This window comes from Phocoena phocoena, chromosome X (genome assembly GCF_963924675.1).
Source record: "Phocoena phocoena chromosome X, mPhoPho1.1, whole genome shotgun sequence".
NCBI classification, from domain to species: Eukaryota; Metazoa; Chordata; class Mammalia; order Artiodactyla; family Phocoenidae; genus Phocoena; species Phocoena phocoena.
The window spans coordinates 16049556-16067362 of record NC_089240.1 but is presented as its reverse complement, the minus strand read 5'-3'; the positions used below and the strand labels follow the sequence as shown (position 1 = coordinate 16067362).

General features: G+C 40.6%; 1 protein-coding gene across 1 annotated transcript in view; it reads left to right on the top strand.

The window, feature by feature from the left end:
• The window catches only part of MAP3K15 (mitogen-activated protein kinase kinase kinase 15), a 147793-nt gene that overhangs the window by 84162 nt on the left and 45824 nt on the right, over positions 1-17807 (top strand). The window contains 4 exon segments of the mRNA XM_065900522.1: positions 8141-8311; positions 13228-13340; positions 13567-13726; positions 16680-16830. Coding sequence (XP_065756594.1) covers positions 8141-8311; positions 13228-13340; positions 13567-13726; positions 16680-16830 — 595 coding nt within the window.

Genomic DNA, 17807 nt, shown 5'->3' with positions numbered 1-17807 from the left:
AAATAAGTAAAATTATTAAAACGGGTTAGGGTGATAAGGAAGGCTAGTGGGACAGGGAGATTGCGATTATAAGTTGAATGCTCAGAAATGACCTCACTTACTAGAGAGTAACTTGGAGAAAAGATCATAAAGAGCTGAAGGAACATACCATGTAAACGTGGGGGAAGAGCATTCCAGGTAGAGGGATCAGCACGTGAAACATCAGAGCGGCTTGTGCAGCTGGAGCAGAGCAGCTGATGGTGGGGGAGAGGGGTGGATGTTAAGAGATGAGGTTGGGGGCTTCCCTGGTGGCGCAGTGGTTGAGAGTCCGCCTGCCGATGCAGGGGACACGGGTTTGTTCCCCAGTCCGGGAAGATCCCACACGCCACGGAGCGGCTGGGCCCGTGAGCCATGGCCGCTGAGCCTGCATGTCCAGAGCCTGTGCTCCGCAACGGGAGAGGCCACAACAGTGAGAGGCCCGCGTACCGCAAAAAAAAAAAAGAGAGATGAGGTTGGAGAAATAACTGGAAACCGTATCTTATAGAACCTTGAACCTTGTAGTGCATTATAAGAGAATTGGCATTTGCTCTGAGATGGGAGCCACTGGAGGGATTTTTTTTTTTTGAGGTGTAGTTGGCATATAATATTTAATATTAGTTTCAGGTGTACAGCATAATGATTCAGTATATGTATATATTGTAATTCTAGTTGGCATACATCACCTCACATAGTTGAAAAAATTTTTTCTCATGAGAACTTTTACGATCTCTCAACAATTTGCAAATGTACAAACACAGTATTATTAATTATAATCATCATGCTGTACATTTCGTCCCCAAGACTTATTTATTTTATAATTGGAAGTTTGTACTCTTGACCCACTTCACCCATTTTGCCCACCTCCCACCCCCTCCCTCTGGCACACCAGTCTTTTCTTTATACCTGTGAATTCAGTTTTGTTTTTGTTTTTAGCTTCCACGTATAAGTGAGATTATACAGTATTTTCCTTTCTCTATTCTATCCGGCTTACTTCACTTAGCATAATGCCCTCAAGGTCCATCCTTGTTGTAAATGACAAGATTCCTTTCTTTTTTGTAGCTGAATAATAGTTCATTGTGAACGTGTGTGTGTGTGTGTGTGTGTACACAAACACATCACTGCATTTTCTTTATCCAATTTATCTATCTATGGACACTTAGGTTTTTCCATGTCTTGGCTATTGTAAATAATGCTGCAGTGAACATGGGGGTGTGGATATGTTTTTGAATTAGTATTTTTGTTTCCTTTGGATAAATGCCCAGAAGTGGAATTGTTGGATCATAGGGTAGTTCTATTTTTAATTTTGGGGGAACCTCCATACTGTTTTCCATAATGGCTGTACCAATTTATATTCCCACCAACAGTACACAAGATTTCCCTTTTCTCCATATCCTCATTAATATCTGTTGTCTCTTGTCTTTTTGATGATAGGCATTCTAACAGGTGTGAGGTAATATCACATTGTTTTTGCATTTCCCTGATGACTAATGATGTTGAGCATCTTTTCATGTACCTGTTAGCTATCTGCATGCCTTCTTTGGAAAAATGTTTGTTAGATCCTCTGCCCATTTTTAAATCAGATTTTGAAGTTCTTTTTTCTTGCTATTGAGTTGTATGGGTTCTTTATATATTTGGGATGTTAACCTCTTATCAGATATATGATTTGTGTGGAGAGTTTTGAGAGACATGATCTGACTTAGAGTTTAGCAGGATCACTTGGACTGCTGTGTTGAAAATAGATTATAGAAGGGCAAGGGTGGACGCAGAAAATGGTGGTGACTTGGACCACGGTGGTCCTTGTGGATTTCATGAGGAATAGGCCAGTTTTGGATATGGTTTAAAATAAAAGCCAACAGGTTTTGTTGGTTGAATAAAGGGTGTTAGAGGAATGAAGCATGACTCCAAAGTTTTTGGCATGAATAATAGGAAGAATGGATTGGCCATTATTAATAAGATGGAAAAGACTGTGAGAAGAATAGGTTTGACGGGACAGTCAAGAGTTTCATTTTGGACATGTTAAGTTCGAGGTATTAGACATGCAAGCGAGATGCCGAGAAGGCAGTGGATATGTAAGTCTGGAGTTTAGGGGAGCACTCTAGGCTGCAGACAGAAATGCGGGTGTCATCAGAATATAGATGGTTTGAAAAATCATGATACTGGGTGATATCACCAAGGGATCTGATGTAGTTTCTCATGAAGAGGAAAAGTCCAAGCCTTGTGTCTAGGGACACTCCAGTGTTGAAAGATCAGAGGGGTGACTAGGAACCAGGAAATTAGACTGAAGTAGAAGGAAAACCAGGAAAGTATGGTATCCTGCAAGCTGAATAAAGCAGGTGGTCCAAGGAGGATGGAGTGCTCAACTGTCGAATGCTGTTGCTAGGTCAGAGAAGAGAAGGGCTGAGAATTGATCAGTGGTTTTAGCAATGATGCAGACCTACTGAATCAGAATGTCCAGGATTAGACACTGATGCCTGAATCCCATCTCTGGAGATTAATTGGTCTGAGGTACAGCCTGGACACCAAGGTTTTTAAAGCTCCCCAGGTCATTCTAATACGCAGGCAAGGTTGAGACCCCACTGTCTTAGTTAACTTCCTCTCTTAAAGTGTGAAATGCCCTTATTATCAGAAACGGATGTGGCTGGAGTAATTACACACAGGAGTATTTATCTATAGGCTTGTTCTTGGATACTTTGGGATCTGAAAATTATAAGCAGATCTGAAAACTGATTATTAACCACTAAAGGGATTAGCTATTTAGCACCTGTCTCAAAGTGGCTATTAAGCTGAAAATCCTTTGCTTTTCACTCTTTGCAAATGTTTGATTTTTTGTTTTGTTTATCCTCAAAAGACCTTTTATTTTGAGTAACAAGGGTAAGTTTCAAGTTAAAAAAATTCAAGGGAAATCTTGATGTAATTGGTCTAAAGAAAACCAAACAAACCTGAACTCAGATCAATAATTAAGCATTTAAAAGAGTTAAGTACATCTTTTCAGAATTCTGAATATTTTGCACCTCAAAAGTTGGCTCATAACAGGTATAGAAATTTTGTACCTCATTAAAGTTTTAATCTTCTTCATTTTCTCGCCACAGACTCTAGAAATTATTTAAATGCTTTAGTAAATTTGAGTTGAGTTGGTAGCTGTTGACTTTTAAAAATTAAAGAACATCATGGGTGAGCTGTTTATCAACAGGTCTTGTTCGTAGGCTGGGAAAGTTGGATTCTGTGGCCAGAGGAAGGATCCAGTGTATTAGAACAAGACCAAGGTAGAAAATAGAAAAAGTCTGAGTTGAAATAGAGGCTTAATTATTGCAGGCTTCCAGAAGGATGCCGAGTGTCTGGATTAGCCCTTCTCAGCCCAGGTTGGGTTCTGCAAGAGAATTAAGCCCTAATGCCCTAAGGCCTTCATTGTATCAACTGAATGAGCTCTCTTATTCATCCTTAATGGGGCTAGCTGTGTACCATCCTTGGGAGAATGGAGAAAATAGTCACTCAGATAATCAAATAATTTTCTCTAGGGCTTGATTCTCTAGCAGGACCGCAGTTGAGAAAGGCTGTTTTAGGTACTAATCTGTCTTCTTGGATGACGTAGTAGTCTTTTCAGGTACAGGTCCTCAGGAAAGAAAGCAAAAAAGAGCCTGTTGTAAAATTGCCCAGAAATTAAAAAGAATAATCCCTTTATTAGAATAGTTATTAGTAAAATAAACACAAGAACACCTTGTACAAATCTCAACAGTGATTTTTTTGAACAACTTAATGTGTATCCTTCCAGACTTCTGTCTGTGCACATAAACTTATATGTAAATAGAGTTTACTGCAAAGAGTGGGATCATGCTATTCATTTAGTTCAGCATTTTTTTCCCCATGAACTATTGTGAACGTTCTTCTATATAATTACGTACAGATTTGCCTCTTTGCAAGGGTTGCATGATATTCCATAGTTTGGTTGTTACAAAATATATTTTACCACTCTTATGTTAATGGACATTTGGATCGTCTCCAGTTTTTCACTGTTACGAACAATGCCATGATAAACATTTGTTCAGAAATTCTTGAGAGAGAGAGAGAGTGTGTGTGTGTGTGTGTGTGTGTATAATTATTTCTATATTATAGATTCCAGAAGTAGAATTGTTGAGTCAGGATGAGTACCTTTTCCTTTTTTTATTATATAAATTTCAAATACATTCAAAAGTAAGGAATAATATAACAAACCCCCGTTTATCCCATATCCACTTCAGTAATTATCATCACAAGCCAGTTTTGTTTCCCGCTCACTCGCACCCACTCCCTCTACTGCAACACTGGGTTAACAAAGACATGCCATTTCAACTCTAGATATTTCGGTATGTGTCCCTAAAGGTTAAGGACTTTTATAAAACATAATCATGGGCTTCCCTGGTGGCGCAGTGGTTGAGAGTCCACCTGCCGATGCAGGGGACGCGGGTTCGTGCCCCGGTCCGGGAAGATCCCACATGCCGCGGAGCGGCTGGGCCCGTGAGCCATGGCCGCTGGGCCTGCGCGTCTGGAGCCTGTGCTCCGCAACGGGAGAGGCCGCAGCGGTGAGAGGCCCGCGTGCCGCAAAAAACAAAAACATAATCATGATTATGTTATCATATGTAAAAATTGACAATAATTCCTTAATATCAGTGTTCAAATTTTCCAAATTGTGTGTGTCTGTCTCTCTTTTTTTTTTTTAACAGTGGCTTGGTTTGACATGATCCAGACAAAGTCTACACATTGCGTTTGGTTGATAGGACTCTTAAGTCATATCAACTTTTCTCCTTCTCTTATTTTTTCTTTTCCTTATAATTTATTTGTTAGGGAAGCCATTTGTCCTGTAGAATTTCCACATCTCTGGATTTTGCTGATCGCATCCCTGTGGTGTAATTTAGTAAATTCCTCCCCCCACCAATCCCCGTAAGTTGGTAGTTAAATCTGGAGGCTTATTTCAGATTCTGGTTTGATTTTTTTAATTTAATTTTTATTTTATATTGGAGTATAGTTGATTTACAATATTGTGTTAGTTTCAGGTGTACAGCAAAGTGATTCAGTTATACATATACATATATCTATTCTTTTTCAGATTCTTTTCCCATATAGGTTACTACAGAATATTGAGCAGAGTGCCCTGTGCTATACAATAGGTCCTTGTTGGTTATCTATCTTATATATAGTAGTGTGTGTTTGTTAATCCCAAATGCTTGTTTATCCCTCCCTGCCCCATGTTTCCCCTTTGGTAACCATAAGGTTGATTTCAAGATCTGTAAGTCTGTTTCTGTCTTGTAAATAAGTTCGTTTGTATCATTTTTTAAAATTAGATTCCACATATGAGCGATATCATATATTTGTCTTTCTCTGTCTGACTTACTTCACTTAGTATGATAATCTCTAGGTCCATCCATGTTGCTGCAAATGGCATTATTTCTTTTTCTGGCTGAGTAATATTCCATCATATATATGTACCACATCTTCTTTATCCATTCCTCTGTCAGTGGGCATTTAGGTTGCTTCCACATCTTGGCTATTGTAAATAGTGCTGCAGTGAACATTGGGGTGCATGTATCTTTTTGCCTTATGGCTTTCTCTGGGTATATGCCCAGGAGTGGGATTGCAGGATCATAGGATAACTCTACTTTTAGTTTTTTAAGGAACCTCCATACTGTTCTCCATAGTGGCTGTACCAATTTACTTTCCCACCAACAGTGTAGGAGGGTTCCCTTTTCTCCACACCCTCTCCAACATTTATTGTTTGTAGACTTCTTGATGATGGCCATTCTCACCCGTGTGAGGTGATACCTCATTGTAGTTTTGATTTGCATTTCTCTAATAATTAGTGATGTTGAGCATCTTTTCATGTGCTTTTTGGCCATCCATATGTCTTTGGAGAAATATCTATTTAGATTGGTTTGATTTGTTTTTAAAGAATACTTAATAGTTGATTGTGTACTTTATCTGTTTTTTCTCTTTTTTTGTGATGTTAGTGGCCCTTGTGATCATTGCCTAGATCCGTTATTTCATTAGGGGTTGTAAAATAGTGATATTTGAATTTTATAATTAATTCCTGAGTTATTAGCACAAATACTTTATAAAGAGAAATTTTCACTCATCAGTGACTTGGTTACCCTGGTGTACAGTTTGTATGGGAAAAGGAAGCTATATGCTTAATTTTGCCTTGATCACTTTTCAAAAACAATGAATTCGTTTGTTAGCATCCTCCAGGAGTGACCAGTGAGGTTTTATAAGATCATTATGAACTCATAATTTTAGTGATAGTTGATGTGTTTCAATGCTTTATAGTTCTTGTTCTTCTTAACGCTCAAATTGTCCCCTCTTTGGCCAAAAACTGATTCCGGTTGGCTCCTGAGTCTTTGATATGAGTTTAGTAGCTTCTTTGCTTCTTTGTGTGTTAAGATGTACCAGGATAATCTTAGACATATCTGGAATCAATGATTCTTTCAAGGAGTCCTGGTTTCTTTAGTGAGAGATACTGTTTACAGACCTCAGTCAGGGCTTGGAGGTTGTCATTGCTACTGAGTTGGTCATTACTTTGGGCCTTTTTGGTAGACAGTGCTGGGGAAACCACCTCATGAATTCATACTGATGTCCCAATTCAAATTGAGGACTATAGGATTTTTACTTCTGTGATTTTGTATTTGTATCTCTTAGGCTGAAAAATCTGGTTCCTCATGATATTAAATTAACATCATTGTTTGTTGTCTTCTATACTGTAAATATATAGCATTTTCAAAATACCAGTATTAGTATTATCACTAACAGTATGATTACTGGAAACTTTTTAAGATTTCTTTGCATTTATATTTTTTTCCTTAGGTTATATATCCTCTTAGGAAAATACAGTCGAATTGCTATGTTTTTAAGCCATGTGATAAATTAGTTTCTCTCTTTTGTGGGTAAAGCCATCAACCGGATGCACAGGTTCATTTGTTTTGTTTTGCCCCAGCTGCAAATTCAGACGGTATGTTCATTGGCAAACAATGTCTCTAGGCAACATTTTTAAAATTATTTCATTTTCTTTTATAATTATGTAAAAATCTTATGTATCAATAGTTTCAAAGTCAAATTCCAAGAAGTGTAACCTCTATCTGTCCCTGTCCCCTTCATCATGTTTTTTCCCTCCACCTATCGGTAGCCATTTTTGTTACCTTTTGTTTTATCTTCCATTTTGAAAAAATGAAAGCAGATGCATATATTTATTCACATCCCCCCCTTTTCTTAATAAAAAGGTAGCATTCTGTGCACAGTTTTCAACATCTTGCTTTCTTGTCTTAACACGATATTCTGGAGATCTCTCCACAGCAGTATTACATAGATGTTGTTTCATTTCTTTTTATAACGTTTAATATTTTATATTATAATATGAATATGAATATCATTAGCCATAGTTGATTTAATCAGTCCTCACTTCTGATGGACCTGTGCTTCCAAACCTTCACAGGAACACTGTTAATATTTCACAGCCGCAAACTCAAGTTATTTTGTGGCAAAAAATTCTTTTAACAACTGTCTAAGGAACCCATTTCCTGTACATAAAATGAAAATTTTACCATATAATGGAATAATAAAGAAGACTGTGATTTATGAATATATAAATAATTCTTTATTCCGATGGGTATAAGAGGAATTACTAAAGTCCTTCCCCGTTTGAAGATGACAAGGCATTTCAGGTCAAGAAATGCCAGAATACATTTCTAAATTTATCTTGTCTTTCTGAATTTGGGGACCTGCCGCTTCTCCAAAAGAACCTTGTGTCAGACTGTCTCATCCTCCTGATTCAGGCTTAGCTTCTGAAATCCTTACTCTCCCATCCGACGACAGGAGGCTGCCATATTATTTTTTTTTTCTGTCTTTCCGAATACATTGATCTGCATATACTTTCATCTACAGTCTAGGTCTAATTTAAAGAGGAAGGATCAGGTAGGACACAGTAGAATTGAAGGAGACTTACTGGTGTGGATCTTAAGCAGTTCTTTCATTTAAATATGAAAAATGAAATATAATTTAGATTTTTTTTCCTGCTAAAGCACCAGCCTTTCACAGAATGAATGCATATATACTCCCGTGTCTTGATTCAGACATTTGTCATCTTATCACATGAATCTTTCAGAAGAAACAGCACAGGCGATCGTGAGAAGGCTCTGCAGGTCATGCTCCAGGTTCTGCAGAGCTGTGACCACCCGGCCCCCGACATGTTCTGCCTCTGTGGGAGGATACACAAGGACATCTTCTTGGATTCGGACTGCAAAGATGATGCCAGCCGGGACGACGCCATTGAGTGGTAAACCCTCAGCCCTAGTCAGTAGCATGTGCCTCTTCGCAAAGAATAGAATTGCACAGGCTAAGGATCCAGGTCTTTTCCCTACATATGTGTGTCTGCCTGTTTGCTGGCAGTGAAAAAAAATGCCATAAATGTGGTCTGGGAATTTCCAGATTCCTTTTTCCAAAAGGAAACCGTTAGAAACAGGCTTTTCTACTGGTGACATTCTTTCCACAAGTACACTCATTTATCGGGGCGAGGAGGCTCACACTCCTTCCCAGCTACTCCTTCCAGAGCCTTGTTCCACCATTGTCGTAGCATTATCTTCTCGGTGAGCCGTTCATTACTTATTCATTCACTTATTCAAGAAATGTTTATTGAGGGTTTACTGCATGCCAGAAACTTTCTGGATGGTGGGGATAAAGACACAGGAGATACGAATCCATGCCCTCATGGACCTTGCATTGCTGGTAAGGAAAGTCAGACAAACAAATACAGCAAAATATATAGGATGTCAGCTGATGGTGAGGGGGAAAAGTTAATCAGGGACGAAGGAAAGGAGGACTGGGAGTTGTCTACAGTTTTATATAGGATGGTCAGTGAAGGTGAATGAAAATGTAGAGGTGACGAGGGTATGAGCCTTGCAGATAACTGTGTTCCACAAGGAGGGGATAACAAGGGCAAAGACCCTGAGGAGAAAGCATGCTGAGAATGCTCAAGGATGGTGAGGCAGGAGCAAGGGGGAGAGTGGCAGGAAATGGGAGAGCAGAAGACCCTTTTACTCTGGGTGAGATGATACAGTGCTGGAATATTCTGAGCAGAGGAGTGACAAGATCTGACATGCATTTTAACCAGAGTACTCTCACTGTTAGGAATACATTTTAGGGGCTGTGTCAGCTATCATTTGCTGCATAACAAGCATCTCCTGGGAATTCCCTGGCAGTCCAGTAGTTAGAACTCTGCACTCTCACAGCCGAAGCCCCGGGTTCAGCCCCTGGTCGGGTAACTAAGATCCTGCAAGCCGCACAGCTTGGCCAAAAAAACAAACCAAAAAAAAAAAAAACCCCAAGCATCTCCAAAACTTAGTGGCTTAAAACAATGATTTATGATCTCTCGTGATTCTGTGGATTGCCCGGGCAGTTCCTCTGGTGGTTCCACTCTGTAAGTGCTGAGCTCACTCCTAAAGTTGTAGTCACCTGGAGAATCAGCAGGGCTGGAAGGTCCAAAATGGCCTCATACACACTTGACAGCTGGTGCTGGCTGTTGGTGGTGAGCCTCCATTCTCTAACGGGTAGTTCTAATCCTGGTAGACCAGCTTTCTTACCTGGTGGGCAGCATTCTCAGAGAGTGGATGTGGAAGCCAGAAAGCCTCTGAAGGCTCAGGAACTCACACAAGGTCAGTTCTGCCACATGTTCTTGGTCAGAGCGAATCACATGGTCAGCCCAGATTCAAAGGGGTGGAGAAATAGACTCCAGCCTGTGGGTGGGAGACGTGGCAAAGGCGTGTGCATAGTGGGATGGGAGGGCGTTGTGGTTATTAAATAATGTATCACATGGGTGAGGGCAGAAGCAAGGAACAGTTAGGAGACTACTGCAGAAATTCAGAGAAGAGCTGATGGGGACTTGAACCAGGTAGTGGTGACGAAAACGATGAGGTGTCAGAACCTGGATATATTGTAAAGGTAGAGCCAACAGCCTATACCATCCCTTTCCATCACAAGAGCTCTCGGTATCGCTGCTGCATTTAATTCATTTAATTTAATTCTCATTTAATTCTAACTGCTTCCTCTCCCCCTCTCCCGCCTGCTCTTTGTTTTCCTTCCATACACGTTGGACTTTGTCCTCTTCCCTCTTCTCTCCGTCTCTACTTTCCCTTGGTGATCCCAGTCACTCCCACACCTTGGAACCTTTAGTTGATCTCCAGTCCACCCTCTGTCCTAAGCTTTGGCCCCACATCACCCCTCTCTTTGCCCACCTGTTATACCTCAAGATGGTGCTGGTATTTAAGACTCAACATGTCTAAGGCTGAAGTCGGTTCCTGCTCTCCACAAGGGATGGCTTCCATTGTCTTGCTTTCTTACAACCATTCTTTAGCCTTCTAAGCATACGCTTTTGGTTAATGTTTGATAACTTTGACTCACTTCTCTCCCCATACAGTCAGTTCCCAATTCCAGTCCTTCTGTGAGCCTTCCCTCACTCCCTACCCATCCTTTCCCATCACCACCACCCCAAATCGGCGCCATTTTTTTTTTTAGTCTCTTGCCAGGAATGTTCTAACGGTATCCCAAGTAGGCTCTCTGCTTGGTGTCTCTAAAATCTGTCCTTCATAGATTGACAGCTTACTCCTCCTAAAGCTCAAAGATCCAAAATGGCTCTCCACTCCTTATTAAATAAAACTTCAAACTCTTAGATCCCCATTCTAGGCGCTTTGCAGACTTTCTCCAACCTGCCCCTAGCCCTGTTTCCCACTATCTGATATATGTCCAAGTAAACTGAAGTTCCTTAGGAGCTCCCCAAACTCCCATCTCTTCTCCTGCCATTTTCTGTGCCTGGGGTTCCCTTTCTAAATCACTATTGTTACAATTCTGTCCATCTTCATGCCACATCTCAAGCCTCTCTGTCTTCTGTGAGTCCCTCTAGACTTGGGTTTGTGTGGTTTTAGGTTACCACACTCATGAAAAATTAGTATTTTCACTAATTGTGTGTAGATATTATCACTTCCATCATGGTATAGGTTCTTAGAGGGCAGGGACCTTGTTTTATTCTTAGTTAATCCCCAGTAGCACCCGTGCACTGTATGCTCAAGAGAAATCACTCAGGGTGTTGAAGGGAAGGGAAAGGAAGGGAAATTAAAGTTTGGTACAGCCAAAATAGGAAGCTGTGTTCCCAGCATCGTGGCCAAGAATTCAACCTCCAGGTCAGGAAATTACTGCCAATGGCTCCTTCAAGGAAGTCAGAGGAGCCTTTTGCATGCACTTGAGAAGGTCGTGGCAGTGGATACAGGAGCAAATAAAGCGGAGTCTTCTGGTCAGGGCATGATGGCTCCGGTGAGACCTTGAGGGTCACCTTGCCCTCAGAGATGTGCAACACGCAGCTCAGAGGGGCAGGGGCTGGTTCAAGGTCACGGGGCTGGTCAGACACAAACCTGGGACTGCAGTCCCGACTCTGAGTTCAAGACTTGTCTGTCCCCAAGCTGGGCCTGTTTCATTTGTGAATAAGAAGCACAGAGAAGTCACCCTCTCTGCCCTCTTCCCAGATAACTTTTCATAGTAAAAGAAAAATCAAATACAGTAGGATATGGAATTTAAAATCCCCAAGACATACCCGGGGGAGTGGGGGAGAGGTTTCAATTTTATTGGAATTCTGTTGACTAGGGTTGGAATGACTTTCTTGATATCCTCTAGTCCCTCTGAGGGTACTTGTATCATGCCCCAAAGCTCATAAAATCAGATTTTAACTGATTTTATGATTTATGGTCAGATTTAACTGATAAGTTCTCCCTTCCACAATTTTATGTTTTGTGGGTGTTTGATCCTCCTGTTGTCACATGACTGATAAAATCAGACCTGGTGTACAAAAAGAAATCTTTACATCATTACTTCATTGATCAAATTCTTTTTTTCCTGATCATGATGTTCATACTCACTCATGGAAGAGAAAGAAAATTTTTATGCGTAGAAAAAAGAATAAATAAGAGAATTAAAAATGGCATGGTTAACCTTTTGGTATAAAAATGGTATTCACAGTTTTGGATCTTGTTTTTTATCCTAATGTAATAGATCCCTGCCCCTTCTCTCACTTTATTATTTTTTTAATAAATTTATTTATTTTATTTTATTTTTGGCTGCATTGGGTCTTCGTTGCACACGGGCTTTCTCTAGTTGTGGCAAGCAGGGACTACTCTTCGTTGCGGTGCGCGGGCTTCTCATTGCGGTGGCTTCTCTTGTTGCAGAGAATGGGTTATAGGCCCGTGGGCTTCAGTAGTTGTGGTGCGCAGGCTTCAGTAGTTGTGGCTCACGGCCTCTAGAGCACAGGCTCAGTAGTTGTGGCGCACGGGCTTAGTTGCTTTGTGGCATGTGGGATCTTCCCAGACCAGGGCTCGAACCTGTGTCCTCTGTATTGGCTGGTGGATTCTTAACCATTGCGCCACCAGGGAAGCCCCCTTCTCTCACGTTATATGCCACTGCTCTTTGCAATCCAGAATTTTGGCAGTACTGCTTCATACATGAAAAAATAATTCCATTTCATGATATAAGCAAACAGACTGCCTGCAGAGAAAAAGCCTATACCTGTTGTGATTTCCATGAAATAAAAAATGCTCAATGTGCAAATGGAGTATAACTTTAAAAATGATATGTGGACATCAAATTGTGTTCTACTTTTGGGAGTAGAATTATAATAGGTTTTAAATTTCTTTTGTACCCTTTAATATAGTTTCCTTACTTTATACGATGATCATGGCTTTTATTTTAAAACCCTAAACCCTCTGAAGAAAGATTTTAAAACTCTCTAGTGTTAGTTTCTGTGTTGCTATTATGACATTTTAAAAAATATTTACGTACGTATGTATTTATTTTGGCTGTGCTGTATCTTCATTGCGGCACGCGAGATCTTTAGTTGCAGGATGTGGGCTTCTTAGTTGCAGCATGCGGGATCTAGTTCCCCAACCAGGGATCACACCCGGGCCCCCCGCATTGGGAGCGTGGAGTCTTACCCACTAGACCACCAGGGAAGTCCCTATTATGACATTTTTAAGAAGCTGTCTGACTGCTACATGTGGCTGTTAGTAAACATGGGCGGCTGGAGGAGAGCTGTGAAACAATAAATTAGAGTAGTAAAAATTTTCATGAGAAGGTTGGTTTGTGCTAGTATTTGCACTTTTTCCCTCTACCATAATAAAATGATATAATAGGAATTTGGTGGTTCTGTAATTACAGGTATTGCAAAGGGTTTGAGCTCCAGCCATCTCTTTATTCAGGAATCAACCTTGCAGTTCTGCTGATAGTTGCTGGACAGCAATTTGAAACTTCCATGGAGCTAAGGAGAATAGGTAAAGCTGTTTATGACTGCAGATGTTGATATGCTTTGGTAACACAAGTTCAGCATTAAAAATTATGTCCAAATGACCAACATTATATTTCAAAAGGAACAGTTACTGTATCATAGCACACCTGAGGCAGTAGCCCAAATGCCCATTTTCTCTTCTAAAGGTTTACATAATATGGTGGAAACTAGAAAGACTTTTCATAACTTTATCTAAAATTCAAATTCTTAAGGTGTCCGGCTGAACAGTTTGTTGGGAAGAAAAGGGAGCTTGGAGAAAATGAACAATTCCTGGGATGTGGGTCAGTTCTTCAACGTCAGCATGTTGGCCAGTGATGTTGGGAAAGCTGTCCAGGCAGCAGAGAGGTTGTTCAAACTGAAACCTCCAATCTGGTGAGTCATCTGGTGAGTCATCTGGTGAGTCAGGTCTATGTGTTTTCATCACCCATGTCAACATCTGATCTTGTTCTGAAAGGTTTCCCCCAGGAGGAAAAGGTGTGAATGCCAAAAATAATAACAGTTGCTACGTTTTTCCTTCTGACTTGTTCATTAAAGCAAAGTTAGGGCAGAAAGAGCAACTTTTGAGGCCTTGCTTGGTTTTATGTGACGGGAGGGAAAGACAGACAGACAGACACCCACACACAGAATGTATCCCTACATGCTATGTCTCCAAGACAAAACTCTCAGCCCTGTTAATCTTTTCAGGCCACATAGGTCTTCAAGAGCAGAACGTTCTTGGGTATCAGTACATATTGTGCATTTGTGAGAAAGCAGATAGTAAAGCTAAAAGTACACCAAGAAAACGGTTTTCATCACAAATGAAAACTGGAGCTGAAACACCAATTATAGATATGGTCGAGAAAATGGTGGCCCAGCAGTGGCCCTAGGTTAGCACATTATACAGCCATTAAAATGTACAGGAAAGACTACTTGGAGACATGGAAATGTGTTCATGGTTTATCATTGAATAAGAAAAGCCACAGGCAGGGTATATTTTTCTATATCAGTGCTCAGACTTGGACATTATCAGAACCACCTGTGTTGATTAAAACACAGATTGCTGGGCCTAACCCTTCGGATTTCTGGTTCAAAGGGTCTAGGGTGGGACCTGAGAATTTGCATTTAGAAATTACAAGCTGACCTTAGTCTGGGGACCACACTTTGAGAGCTACTGTTTTATATGGACTCATTTTAATTAAAAACCTCTGTTTCATATGTGACTCAGAGGAGGGTCTGGGAGGGTTGGGCAATAGCTGACTTCCCAATAGACATTAAGCTCCATTAGAGTTGTGGTTATATTATTGATTGCTATAGTTTCATAATAGATTCTCAGTAGATATTTGTATAATGAAAAAATGATGAGTCATGGATTTGCTCCAACATATTGACAGTGGCTGTCTCAGGGAGGTAGCAGATTAAGAAGTTTGTAACCTGCTTTTTTAACTCTATTTTCTGATTTGTGTAAGATGCATCTGGATTACTTACATAATTTAAGATTTTTTACTTTTAACCGTGTTCGTCTGTCCCCTTCTATTTCTCAGCTCAGTGGGCCAATCTGGACTCTCAGGGGTAGGAATCTCAGCGTTCCTATCTCGTTTGACTGTATTTCTTTCCCATCCGGAGGACATAAATTTGACCCCGAAACCCTATTAACCTCTTGAAAGTTTTCTGAGGCTGAGAGAACACAGAGGCAGGCTGAGCTTCCAGCCCTCCTGGAGTGGCTGCTGTTTGCAGAATTCTAATTTTAAGGTGCATTGTTGCATCTGAGCCAGACAGAGCTGACTCTGGAGAGGAGACCTGAGGCTTGAATACATTCCTGTTACATCAGAACCTGGACTGATTTACAGTGTTGGTACCTTTTGTTGTGGGTTCAAGACCACCCTGAGGTTCACGATTTGCTAGAACTCAGAAAAGCTGTTCTACTCATGGTTATGGTTTATTGCAGTAAGAGTATATAGATTAAAAGCAGCAAAGGCAAAAGGCATATAGGGCAGAACTCAGGAGAGACCAGGCATAAGCTTCCAGTTGTCCTCTCCCAGTGGAGTCACGGACAGTGCTTACTTCTTCCAGCAATGATACGTGACAACGTGTACAAATTATTGTCAACCAGGGAAGCTCACCAAGCCTTGGTGTCCAGGGTTTTTATTGGGGGTCAGTTATGTAGACATGAAGCACCCATGTAGCTGACCTTAGTCACTGAGTCCCCAGCCTCTCTGGAGATCACACTGATACAGCATGGCCCAAGGTCCCCACCATGAATCAGACTGTTAGCGTAAACTAGCTGGCCTGGCACAAGGCCCCAGGTAGACAGAGACTCTTATCAGGCAGGATATCCCAAGGGCTTAGAAGTGATCTCTCAGAAGCCACTCAAGGGCCAGACCTTTCTTTGGAATGTATACTTGGACAACCCAGTCCTGCTGAATTAATCCTTTACTACACAGTACCCAAGCAAGTCAGTCAGAGCCTAGCTGATCTGCCTTCCCAGGATAGCTCCAGACTTTATCCTCTAAGGGCAGAATAATACTCTGATACTATCAACAGAAACACCTCCCCACCAACCCCATTCACTACCAGAGAGGATGTGACCACCACTGCCTGGCAACTGTGTTTTCAAAGAGTTCAGTTTGCCTAAAGATAGTAAAGGTGTGGTGAGATGGAAGACCTTATAAATTCAAAATCTACCAGGTCAGATCTAATTTTTTGTAAAAGAAAGTACATTGAGTTTAATATTAGTGATTGCCAGAGGTCAAAGAGGGGATGGGGGTGGGAAGGAAGTTGGTGTAGCTATAGAAGGGAAACCTGAGGGATCCTTGTGGATGGAAGTATTTTCTGTCTTGACTGTATCAGTGTCAGTATCCTGATTGTGATATTATTCTAGAATTTTACATGTTACCATTGCGATAAACCAAGGGCACGTGGGATCTCTCTGTATTGTTTCTTATAACTATGTAAATCTATAATTACCACAAAATAAAAAGGGTGGTTAGAAAAGAAGACACTGAGTTTGAAATTTTTTCATTTTGCAGTTGCTTTGAACTTCAAACCACTTGCCCTTGTTAATTAAGATAGCAAATGCTTTCCAGTCTCTATGCTTTGAACACAATGTACCAAAACTGAGGTTTAGCCCAGTGTTCATAAGAGCCTTGTTGTATGTTTGTTGGACAAGCTTATTTTGCCCCCTTTGGGTTTCTTTTAATTAAGCATGTGGCTGCCAAATTATTAAGAAGCACTTGCTACACACTATGAATTTAAGAAATACGGCTCTTGGGAAACTTCTTTTGAAGGAAGTAGAATTGAATTCCGTTTCTTTGGGAATCTAATTTATTGGTGCTCATGATGTTTCCAGGTACCTGCGATCATTAGTTCAGAACTTGTTATTAATTCAGCGCTTCAAGAAACCCATTATTGAACATGCACCCAGGCAAGAATGGCTGAACTTCTGGTTAGATATAATTTTTGAGGCAACAAATGAAGTTACTAATGGACTCAGATTTCCAGTAAGAGATGCTAAATCCATTTTTTTTAGATTAAAAAAGAAGAAACTGGGGTTGGTACTATCTAATTATTGAATACTCTTAAAGGAAGAAACCCTTAGAGTAATTGAAAATGTTAAGAGATCCATCAGTCTTACGTAGAATCAGCCAGCGAGAGATCAACTCACTAGAAAAAGCTGGCTATATCCTCTAAAATAGTGGTTCTCAACTAGGAGTGATTTTTGTCCCCCAGAGGCCGTTTGGCAACGTCTGGAGACATTTTGGTTGTCACAGCTGTGGGAAAGGTGTTGCTACTGGCATCTAGTGGGGTGGAGGCCAAGGATGCCACTAAACCTCCCACAATGCACAGGACAGTCTCCTGCCCCCAACACAAAATTATCCAGCCCAAAATGTGCATAGTGCTGAGGAGGAGAAACTTGGTTCCACAACAATGCAGCACTAATAGTAAAATTTTCGAATTCACAGCTGTTTCCTGTTGAGCTTTGGTTTGCCTCCAGTGCCACTAATTACTTTTTAAAACGTCATTGAAAAGCAAAATCGCTTTTAGCTTTTCATTGAGTTTTTGTTTCAATTTTATGATCATCTTATAAGGAGTCATGAGTAAGACATCTAAGCGTCCCAGAAACTGAACTTCAGATAATTGTGTTTCGTGCTTATGTCATAAGATTTTGTGAACATTCAGTGTTCAGAATTTCATGAAACATCGAATAAAAGATTATGTTGTTTGAAATGATTATGATAATGATTTTGTGCCTGGGCAATAAGTTTTTAAATCTTCTGTGAATTATGAAATGTTTCAAACCTACTGAAAGGTACAAAAAAAATAATGGAACAGACCCTCATGTTATCTCTACCCCAGCTTAGCAATAAATATGTTGCTTTATTTGCTTTGGAAATTCATTCTCTCTCTATCTCTCTCCCCCTTTTTTACCCCGTTCCTCTTCATCTCTCCGTCCTTCTCTCCTTCCTTCCTTCCCTCC